At 33.0% G+C, this 12,374-nt stretch overlaps 1 protein-coding gene across 1 annotated transcript; it reads left to right on the forward strand.

Moving 5' to 3' along the window:
• Positions 1-229: 229 nt before the first annotated feature.
• LOC104107919 (wax ester synthase/diacylglycerol acyltransferase 11-like) lies at positions 230-7,771 on the forward strand. The gene is made up of 8 exons (XM_009616851.4): positions 230-1,238; positions 3,385-3,745; positions 4,607-4,848; positions 4,938-5,004; positions 5,234-5,343; positions 5,431-5,646; positions 6,101-6,238; positions 7,451-7,771. Exons 1-8 carry the CDS (start codon positions 969-971, stop codon positions 7,616-7,618), a joined length of 1,572 nt encoding a protein of 523 aa, XP_009615146.1. The 5' UTR covers positions 230-968; the 3' UTR covers positions 7,619-7,771.
• The last annotated feature ends 4,603 nt before the right edge of the window (positions 7,772-12,374 follow it).

Genomic DNA, 12,374 nt, shown 5'->3' on the forward strand with positions numbered 1-12,374 from the left:
GCAGTTTGCAATAGGAAGGATTGTTACGTCAACGTATCTCTTAGATTTAAGAACTGGTCCATTACACAAAAATGGGAGATGTTAGGCAATTGATCTACTCGTACTCATTACGTTTGACTTTTCATCTATATATGTAACTGCGGTAAAACTCTGAATTCACTTTTGACTGCACATGGCATGGAACAGAGTTGGATATAAAAGGAAGGGTAAGGTTAATCCCTTTCTTCCTAATCTATCTAATACAAGCATCTGTCAGTACGTTCGTAAAGTAATGAAGAAATTTTTGTTTAATTTTTGTACTATAACCAGCTGTATTTAACGAAGTATTTGGACATGATTCAAATTGAAATTTGAAGAAATACATTTGAAATTATTGATGAAAAAGATTGTTTGGAAATTGTTTAACTTTATTCTCGTGCAAAAATCCTAAGTTCTGGTCAAAATTTAAAGCACAATTCGAAAATTCTTGTTATCCTGTGATAACACGAGTGTAAAATTAATAAAAATCTTCTGCCAAGAAATTGCTAATTGGTTTAAAGGTGATAAAAGGCAAAAATACTATACTTTATAGAAATGTATCATAAATTAGAAAATTTAAAATTTATTTTGAATAATTATACTTTAAACTTCTCTTTTACCTTTTACGAGAATTTTTTCATGCTATACAAATGTTATAATATTTTTCAGACCACAAATTTTTATAAATGTTATGACTTTAAAACCATAAATTTCAAAATCTTTTTTTTTTCTTAGTAACAATATTTTAATTGAGTTTAAATTATTGCCCATGTCAAAAATGCGCAAGCATGCACATACGTTAGATGAAGTTGGTACTCTTATGTCTTCTATATAACAAAAAGCAACAAGAAAACAAAAAAGTCACAGAATCAAGTAATAGTACACACATTAAAACTTATTCAGAGTTCCCATATTCTCTTCTCTTTGACATCAAACTATAAGCAAAAACAATGGAGTCACCAGTCACAGGATTAAGATGCAGAACAACAGGACCATCATTTCTAAAGCCAATAGATACAAAGAGGAAAGCCATTGAAGAGTACGATATGGTGCCTGTGGAAACAGAACCATTGAGTCCAACTGCTCGTTTGTTTCACGATCCAAATTTTAATGTCCATGTCGTTGCTATTATGGCCACAAAAACTCGGATTTCACCACATCCTGTGAAGGAGAAGTTGGAGCATACTTTGCTTAAGCATCCTCGTTTCACTAGCTTGCTGGTATGTTCCTTGCAACATTTAACTATATTTCCTATGTGTGTTTTGCATGTTCCCATTTACGTAAGAGTAAGTTTGTATTTGGACCTTAGATTTGGTTGAAACTTAAAAAATGAGTTTTTGAAGCTGTATTTTTGAAAGTTGAATTTGTGTTTAGATATTAATTTTATTTGAAAAAACTTTTAGAAAAAAAATCTCTCTACCTGCTGCCAACGGTCTATCTTCGGAATTATCTGAATGGGTAGATCCTCCCATCCCATTTGTTTTAGCGACTTATCCTAAGATCCTCGCCAAGAGCTCCCCGGGCGACGATAGAGGAAGCAACCTGTCTGTTGTGACGGGACGGCTTTTTTATTTCACAATAAGATCTAGACGATTATCCCTACCTTCGGTAGCTTACGAGTTTACGTCCATCCTTATTCGGGTACAGTTTCCTTTCTATTTCTCTCTTGTAGCCGTTACCCAAATTCGCACAAGATTTCACCCAAAAACTGTCCTAAATCAGATTTTGGGAATTTGAGATTTTTTTTTCAAAATTAACCATATTCCATGAACAAATTTATTTTTTTTATATTGAAATCTATGGTCGAACCATAGCTAAATGTCTCCAAAACTAGTTTTGAATGGCATACACTTCTGACTTCTAGTATTTTTTCGCAAGTTGTGGAAGGTGTTACTGGATTTCATTTCCTTACTTGATTTTGTGCTAGCTTTATTTTTTCTGTGTTGCTTTGTTTCTCTTTCCGGCCTCTCTACACTACACTCCTCAGATCCCGTTTGTGGAATTTTACGGATAGTTGTTGTTGTTTCCCTTTTGAAAAGAAACAAAAAAAAAACTTTTAAAGGGCGGGCATGATAGGCACTGATGTCTAATGTGATTGTTCCCTTAGCAGAACTAGAGACAGATTCAGAAACTTCATCACTTTTTTTAAATTATAAGTTCAAAATTTATTATTATTTATACACTTTAAATGTTCAAATTATATCATATTAATAATCTATATATACTTACAGTGTAATAAAACTTTACACTATCTTTGTAATTTACTGTTATAATCGGTCACTTACTATTTGTTTTAAATTATTATCAATATTGTTAAGTAAAGTTATCTGCAATTCTTTTTTATATGATCTGATTGTGTAATTAATAAAGTCTTACACCCTTGATGTATAAAATTTAAACTAAATAATAAATCAAGGTGACGTATAAAAGAGTCATACCTCGATCAACAGAAGATAAATGATGCCCTGTGAAATTCCTAGTAATCAGCATCTTTAAGGGTGCACGACATGTATGCTTCCTCATTTCCCAGTCCTTACGTATTGTACTAATTGGTTTTTATTTCCAATATATTGCTAAAATTAGTGGTATCTGTTTTACACCAAAATATGTCGTATTTAAAGTGCTTGTGCTTGGTACCGCAATAATTGGGTAATGCATCCTTATGTAGGTCCTTTTCTCAAAGGACTAACATATGGTTCTATATTTTGGAGTGTTTACTACATAACCAAAGTAAATCCAATTCAAAGTTGGGCCAATTTGGGCAATCATCAATCTAGTTTATCTACAAAAAATTATTAAAATTTTAATTTTTTTGGGTCTGGTTGGTTATAGAACGAAAAAGCTTAGCCAGTTTTGAGCAAATTTTTTTTATTTTATTGAGAAAATGACACTGCATAGCCGCGCTCATAATAATAGTCGAAAAATATATATTTTTTGTACGTATATACATTTGTATATTTTATATACAAAAAACATATAAATTTTATACACTTTTGCGGTTAAGAAATGTAAATAATTTTTGTCGCGGGCTAAAAATGATATTTGCCTTTTTTTATTTTCATATAAAAGAAAAAGTTTAGTTAATTTGATGTGGTGATTAAATAAATTACAAAAGAACAAAATAACAAATAAAAATAATTTTGAGTTGAGTAAGTTAGGTTATGACGCATCGTTTATCTTAAATTGACTCCCCATTTTGACCAAAGAAATTTTTTGATAGACTATGATCCAACTCATTTATTAATTCAACCCGTTTTAATCTACCGAGATGATCATAGAAGGAAGTGTGTACACATGCTGCAAGCTAAGTAAACATATACACACTTAAAATGTATACTAAGTAGTAGTAACAAATTTTATGTACAGGTTGTGGATGAAAATAATTCAGCAGGCATGAAATGGGTGCAAACAAAAGTTGATTTGGAGCAACATGTTATAGTACTAGAAGTGGACGAAGGTCAACTGACCGAATCATCAGAAAAGTTCGTGGAGGATTATATTTACAACCTTAGCAAAACCAACCTTGACAAATCGAAGCCACTTTGGGACCTTCACATTATCAATGTCAAAACTGGCGATGCAGAGTCCGTAGCATTACTCCGAGTTCACCATTCTCTTGGTGATGGCACCTCTCTTATTTCTCTTTTACTCGCGTGTACTCGCCAAACTGCTGATCATCTCAAGCTTCCTACTATTCCAACCAAGAAACGGAGGCCTACTCCTTCAGGTTTCTTCATTACTTTAATTATGATATTTTTTTGAAGTGACATATGGTCGAGTTGGGTTATTATATCTTAGCAACTAGCAAGTCAAATCAACAAATGAGTTATAACTTTATTCAGTTTGAATAAGTTAACAAGAATTGGATCAAATCACTTGTCATATAATTCAACCTGCTCTACCTGTCATTCTTTTTTATTTTGCCTTTTCCCAAAAAAAAAAAAAAACCTTTGATTTTGTATGTTTAGGTTTGGATTGCATTTTGACTTGTCGGGTTTACCTTATTTATTCCATCTTGACCCAAATGTTTAACGGGTCATTTTGGATTCAACTTGTTGGATCAAGTAAACAAACGGATAATAACCGAACTCGTTTAAAAATTGGGCAAGTTATTAAGAAATGAATTGATTTTGCCACTTTCATTTTCTTATCTAAAATATGTACACTAACAAAAGAAATACTTTTACACTATTAGTGTCGTAAGTACTAAGGGGTCGTTTGGTAAGATGTATTAGGAAACAATAATACATATATTAGCTTTGGTATTATTAATCCCTTACTTTGGTAGTGTTTTTCAACTTATGTTTAACTAATACATGTATTAGTTATATACTCTATTTGGTATTATCCTATGTATAATTAATACATAGCAAATCATGGCATTAGTAATATCATAGTTTTAGCACATGGATAAGCATGTATATATCCCTATGCAATGCATGTTTTTTTTAATATACCAAACCAAATAGTGGATAAAAAATAATCTCACCATAACTAATCCAGCAATACTAATACACCATGTTTAGTACTATATTTATACACCTTGCCAAACGACCCCTAACAGAAAAGGAGGCCTACTCTTTCGCAGGTTATTCAGAAAAGGAAAGGTCGTTCAAGTTATGGCAGTATTTGGGAAAATTTTGGCTTTTCATCAACATGATACTCAATACTATGGTGGATCTTTTGATGTTCATAGCCACAGTCATCTTTTTTAAGGATACAAAAACTCCAATGGCGGCTCCGCCTAATTCTGCGTCTAACGGGAGACGAATAGTTCACAGGATAATCAATTTGGATGATTTGAAGTTGGTGAAAAATGCTATGAATGTGGTAAGCAATTTGGACATTATAAATGAATAAAGTTGATATATATTTGTTGTTAAAGTTAACTGATATTGTTGCATGCATTTTCTCCACAGACTATAAATGATGTTGCCCTGGGAATAACACAAGCTGGTTTATCTAAATATCTCAACAGGAGATATGGTATGTTATTTAGTCACAAATTCAATATTTAAACTTTTTGATTTAATTTTTATGTTCTCATGATGGAACCCAAACATTTCCGCAAGGTTCTAATTTTAATATTTGTTAAAATTTTAGTAACATTCACCAATTTGCTTTGTTCCATATAAAAAATATTGGGTTCAACTAAACCTGTTTATTATACGTTACATTCGTCTCTGATTTTCACAATTTTCCCGACTATTTACAGCCGTTGGTAAGGAAGATAAGGGAGCCACTGAGAGAAACAACAATCTTCCCAAGGACATTCGACTACGATCATGTCTTATTATAAACCTAAGACCCTCTGCAGGAATTGAAGTAACCTTTATTCTGTTATTGTTGTTGTTGTTATTATTATTATTATTATTATTATTGTGAAGTCGTATAATGACATGAATGAAACAGGATTTAGCTGATATGACGGAGAAGGGCACAAAACAAAAGGGAGGTTGGGGAAATTGGTTTGGTTATGTGCTCTTACCTTTCAAGATTGCATTGCGTGATGATCCTTTAGATTATGTTAAAGAAGCAAAGGCAACAGTAGATCGCAAAAAACGCACATTTGAAGCTTTGTTCACTCTGATGTTAGCTGAATTACTAGTCAAGATATTTGGTGCCAAGGTATATGCATATTTAAATTCAACAAAATTTAGTGAACTTCTATCCAGTGAATTCTTTTCGAGTTAATTAAAAGATAACTATATATAACTTTACACCCAGACCTCATTAGTAAAATTTTATTGTGTTGTTATTGTTATTGTTGTATATAACTTTACATAATAAGTGTAACTAATTTCTTAAAAAATAAGGCATATAACTTATCACAATCAATTAAATTACACTCATAGCATAAAAACCCTTTGAACTATCGTCAGTGTATATAAGCTTAATCCTTTAATATATGGTTGAGGTTGTATACGTTGAAAGTATAAAGAATTTTATACTATTAGTGTAATTTAATCGGCTATATATACGGGTTATTACCGTAACTTTTTAGTTACCATATCATTCTATGAAAAGTTATTAATTGTTATAAATAAATTTAACCTAATGCTGCAACTTTTATTTTTGATAGGTAGCTACACTAGTAACTGTGAGAGCATTCTCACATACAACAGTATGCTTCACCAACTTGGTTGGACCACAGGAAGAAATTGGGTTCTGTGGCAATCCCATTACTTATCTGGCTCCAGGTTCTTATGGGCAGCCAAGTGTAAGTACTGATCAACTCTACTCTTGAGGCATTTGCTCTTTATAACTACTAATTTGGAGATTAATTAATACGTAGTTAAATATTGTTATGTCGCCAAAATACTATCAAGAAGCATGATATAGGTAATTGTAGATAAAATTTATTTAAGCTCGTGTTTACATCAAACTAATGAGCAGGGGCGGGGCTACAGTAGGGGGTGCGGGTTCGGGCGAGACCAGTGACTTTTTCCGGAACACTGTATTTGTATTGAAATATTTACTAAATCTATATAAATATATACTGTCAAACCCAGTAACAAAAGGGGTCTTGGTTCAACGGTAAGGGTTGTGGGTTTGTTGGGAAAGATGGGGGTTCGATTCGTAAAATTTAGAATTCACACACTTCAAATCCTAGCTCCGCCTCTGCTAATGAGAGCAAGTTATGTCTTTCGTGCAGTCATTTAATAGTATCATTTAAATATAGTTAGGTGATTTATATTCTTACTTTAATTTAACTCCGTCCATTCAATTTTACTTGTTCTGTATTCTAAAAATAGATTTTCACTTTTATTTGTCACTTTTAGCATACTAAGAGAAGACAATTTATTTTTTCAGTTATACCCACAATATTAATTACTCATTTCAAATAATTTTCTCAAATTCATTAAAAATATGTATCAATTAATATGGGTATCATGGTAAATTATGCAGTTCATTTATTATTTCTTAAGGGGTGTGCAAAATTCATAGTGGACAAGTAAAAGTGAACAGAAGAAGTACTAACTATCAAGATTAAATTGCATATGTTGGTGTAAATACTAGGTAAAGATAAATTTTTACCTTAATTATATTGCATGAGTCCAAGTCCTAAACAATGGAAAATCACCTCTAAAAGCCTCTTTAATTTTGGTTCTTGAGCCTATAATTAAAAGGGGACCCGAGGGGGTGTTTGATAAGTGGAAATGTTTACAACATAAAAATCTTAATCTCGCTTTCCTTTCCCATATATATTTTTCATAGAGGAAATTGATATAAGGGGACTGTTTTTTTACCTAATTAGTTGAAGAGTTCAATTTATGTGAGTTGATAGTGTATAGTTTTCTTACTTTATCGGGTTAAAATAACATTTACAATAGGTAACTGTGTGTTATAAGCCGTTTTTGATAATTGACTTACGTACTATAATTGGCTAAAATACATCAATAACACATTTTTTCATTAATTGTAATTCTAGGCACTGATGATCAATATCCAAAGCTATATCAATAAGATGATCATCGTCGTATCTGTTGACGAAAGTGCTATTCCTGATCCACAACAGCTGCTTGATGATTTCGAAACTTCTTTTAACCTCATAAGAGATGCTGTGATTGAAAGAGGGCTTGTCAAGAATCTGAAATGAACAGGAAATCCAACCAAAAAAGGTTATATGAACATTATTTATATTATGTTTTAGAACTTTGCATTCACCAGCTATTATGTATTGCAACTAATTCTCTCCACTATTATATTCCTTTTAATTTGATAACGAAGACATAGTACTATAGTTTTTTTATGAGAGTGCATTTAAGTTAATTTTATTTATATCGATATATTTCTATAAGTGTAAACTCTCTATTTTTCTGAATTTACTGAAGGTTGATGTTTGGAAAATCACACACATTAGACGACTCTTACCCATGGCCAAACCAGTGTGGCACCTATTTGCTTGACTTGAAATATCTATAGTTGAACTATGTTAAATAATATTTATATATTTATACGAAATCAACATGCGCTCGGCCAAAACGAATAATAACCGCTAAATCATTGACCCAAAATCTTGTAACCAAAAAAAAAAAAAAGAAACTCACCTGCCACATTCTTCACAGCGAACCAACTCATGAGAATCCCAAATATCTTTTCCTTTTCAGAATCACGCCGTAAGCACGTAATATTTTACCCGCAAATCATTTAAAGTTGTTTTTAGTATTTTTTAAATATTTATTTGAGTTTTATAGAGTTCTAGTCTATTTTTTACTTCAATTACAAATTGAAAACACAAAATAGTTTCATTTTATAATATTTCTTATCTTGTTACATATTTCTATTAGTATTTTATATTGCTATGCTTTTAGCCTTATTTTAAGTTTAATCTTTGAAAATACAAAAAAAAAATAGACTTATATTTTAATATTCGAAACTTTAATATATAGTTTCTTAGTGTTTTGCAATTAGAATTATTTTATTTAATTAGCATGAATTAACAGTAATTGTACTCTTATTCTTAAGAGAAAGAGAATTGATTTTGGGTTGTACATGGCCTTGATTTATAATTCAAAGAAGGCCCAATTTCGTGTATCCATTAGCACAATCAGTCCCAACCCGCTGACCCACCAGCCGACCCAATCCACCACCCCATTTCCAATTCTAAATCTCAGCCATTCACCCCACTTAGATCCAATGGCCACAACTCTTTCACACCCCATATATAACCTAATATCCTCCAAACCCTAACCCTAATTCCCTAAACCTAGCAGCCGCACCACACCTCTCTGCCGCCCCGAAACTCGTCGAAAAACTGATACCAAATTGAGGTATCACTTCAATGGAACAGTGAACTAGTAACAGAAATGAGAGAAGAACATAAGAGTTGGTCGTGGAGGAAGCAAAATATATAGAGAAGAGAGGAGTTCAATTCATATACCAATCTTAATGCCTTTACATTTTATGTATCTCCTATAATAAGATTGTAATAAAGCTAACATGCTGAAATAAAAAGAAAAGGAAATACATACATGCTAAGTGTGTGACACAAATAATAACTACTTTTCCCGCCAAAACGTGTGCAACTAATTTTCAAAAGCTAATGGCTAATACTTGTATCAATACCCCTTGGTTGAACAACACCCTTGTCCTCAAGGGTGAAGGAAAGGAAACGAGCTTTAAGTGCAAAATCTAATTCCCAAGTGGCATTGGAGGCATCCAGTCCAGTCTATTTAACCAAACACTGAGCAACAACCTTGTTTCCCTTATTGATAGGTCGTCTTTCCATAATCAACTCAGGAGAAGGGAATAATTGACTAGCCAAATCAATTACAGGAGGATGTATAATTTCAGCAGGGACTTCATAACAAAACTTGAGCTGTGAGACATGAAATGTGGAGTGGACCAGAACTTCAGGTGGGAGTAACAGTTTGTAAGCAACAACTCCAATTTTCTCAATTGTAGGATATGGTCCAAAGTAGCGAGAAGTCAACTTATGATAGGGAAAAGAGGATAAGAAAGGTTGTCTGTATGGTTGAATCTTGACAAAGACCCAATCACTAACTTGGAATTACCTGTCGGACCTGTAGGCATTAGCTTGAGCTTGCATTCTCTGTTGTGCTCGAGTGAGATGAAACTTAGCTAGTTGGAGCTTGAACTCACGAAGCAGAGAAATGTCCTCAATAGACTTGACCTCTGAATCCCCTGGTAAGTAAGGCAAATGTAGTGGTGGTGGATAACCATAAAGAAGCTCAAAAGGTGAAGTTTTAATAGCAGAATGTGGGCTGGTATTATACCACCATTCAGCTAAGGCAAGGAAGAAAGACCAGTCAGAAGGTGAGTCAGTGCAGAAGCAGCGGAGGTAAATTTCTAAACAACTATTAAGCACCTCTGTCTGACCATAAGTTTGAGGATGATAAGCAGTGAAGGTGTTCAAGGTAACTCCTTGAGCAGTAAGAAATTCTCTCCATAAGAAGCTAATGAAGATGGGGTCTTTTGTCACTTGTAATGGAAGCAGGAAAACTATGAAGTTTGAAGATATTATCCAAGAAAATAGGGACAAGGGACTGAACAGTATAAGGTTGAGCCAAAATAATAAAGTGTGCAAGTTTGGTGGGTCGATCAACAATGACCCATATAACTGCTTTGCCTTGAGACTTAGGCAAGCCTTCTATGAAATCCATTGTGATGTTTGTCCAAGGAAGAGCAGGAATAGGCAAAGGTTGGAGAAGGCCAGGGGATGCACCAGTGTCATACTTGTTTCTTTGGCACACAGAACACTTGTGAACAAAGGTCATAATGTCAGTTCTTATCCCCTTCCAATAGAAATAAGTAAGAACCTTCCTTATAGTAGCATCAATAGTAGAATGACCCCCAAGAAGAAGTGGAATGTTAAAGTGTGAGTATTTGTTGTCTCAAAGCAGCATTGTTGCATGCCTAGCAGTTTGCCTTTCCTTCTAAGCTGATCATTCACCCAAGTGAAGTGTTTCTAAGGCTTCTATTGTGATGAAGTAATCAAGGCCTTCAATTTAGGATCTGAATGCCAACTAACTTGAATGTTTTTTCATAAGTCAGCTTGAACTGAAGAAAGGAGCATGGCCATCAGTGATGCTCCCTAAACTCTGGATAGGGAATCTGCAATTACATTCTCCCTTCCCATTTTATATTGGACTTCAAAATCAAAAGGCACGAGTTTAGCCAACCACCTAATCTGAGAATCAGTATGGAGCTTTTATTCTAAAAGATATTTGAGTGCTTTCTGGTCAGTTCTGACAACAAAGTGTTGGCTAGAAGATAATATGACCATTTGGTCACAACAAAGACCAATTCAAGAAGCTCTCTTTCATATACAGACAATGCAGCATGCCTGGGAGCCAACCCTTTACTAATAAAGGTTATAGGATGATTGTTTTGCATAAGGACAACACGAATACTAGATCCACTAGCATCAGTCTCAACAACAAATGATAAGGAGTAATTGGGCAAGGCCAGAACATGTGCAATAGTTGTCATACCTCCTTTTTACGGGGAAAAGAGTTTTTCACTTTAAGTGACATTATTGAAATAAGATTATTTTATTTAATTTAAAGAGTCACCACTTGAAATATTTGTTTACGGTGTCTCAAGTCACCATTATTTTAAAATCCCAATTCAAGAAAATTGATTCTGTTTAAGTCTGGGAAACACAGAAGACCGGGTAAGGAATTCTGTTAACCCGGGAGAATGTGTGTGGCACTCTCGAGTTCCGTAGTTCTATCGTGGTCACTTTAATAATTATATTTGGCTTAACTAATTCTGGATATTTTATGTTCTAGGGAAATTTATGCACTTTTACCTTAAACCGCTTTTAATTGCTTGATTATTAGTAATTATGGAATTATCTAAAAATGAATCACACGTACATGTATTCGTTTTGTTTGGTATGTCAAGAATTATGTCATGCGTACGTGTACACAATTAATAATACTTTATTATTTTTAAGATTATTTTTTCAAAGTCACATGAATGCATACTTTGCCTTTAATTTGGGAAATCATAACTATGTCACGCGAACGTGTACATAATCACGACAATTGATTGGTTAACACGCGCTTAAAGCATAGTGGCGTATTCAGGGTATTCCATTTATTTTTTCTAATCTAATTTGAGATTATTGTGAAGGCCATGATTCATGGATATAGAATTATTTGGAAGTCAAAAAATATTTTAACTAGTTGGAGTATTGACAAATTATTCACATTAAAAAACGGGTTTACAACTTACTACTCTATCTTTGAAGTTGTGAGACATTTATCTATTAATTTACAATGGATGGCTAGCCAAGATCTTATTAATGACGGGCCACTAGAATTATTCTTATTTAGCTCAAATGCTTTTCAATTCTTGAAAATGCGCTACAGCCCAATCAATAAAGTGAGATTAATGAAAATCACATTGAAAACCAAGTTATTCTCTACGGCCCATTGCAGACCAATTTTTCAGTTTAAAACTAGTTCATTTGTTATAAGATAATAGAAAATCAATTAAAACTAAGTAGAATATGATAACATGACCCAGTAATTAAACTCCAATAATTAGTTTTACTCACCTAGATTTAATTCATGATAAAGAACATTGACAAAATAAATGTGAAAGCTCATCTAAAATTCTAACAAGGTGAACTTACATAGACAAGAAATTATATTCATTTGTACACTTAACAAGAGGTCCAATTAAGATCAACTAAGATAAATGTCAAAATTTACTCTAACAAATAGGTGATTATATCAACTCAAATTAAAGCCATAGACATGATATCAAGCATTTGAATACAAACTTATGATCTTTAAATTCAAGAAAAAAAAATTAAACAAAGTTACATATTTAACAAAGAAAGTGAAGTAACGGACCTTCAAAGCTTTCCTTTTAACAAG

This window comes from Nicotiana tomentosiformis, chromosome 8, assembly GCF_000390325.3.
Source record: "Nicotiana tomentosiformis chromosome 8, ASM39032v3, whole genome shotgun sequence".
Lineage (NCBI taxonomy): Eukaryota > Viridiplantae > Streptophyta > Magnoliopsida > Solanales > Solanaceae > Nicotiana > Nicotiana tomentosiformis.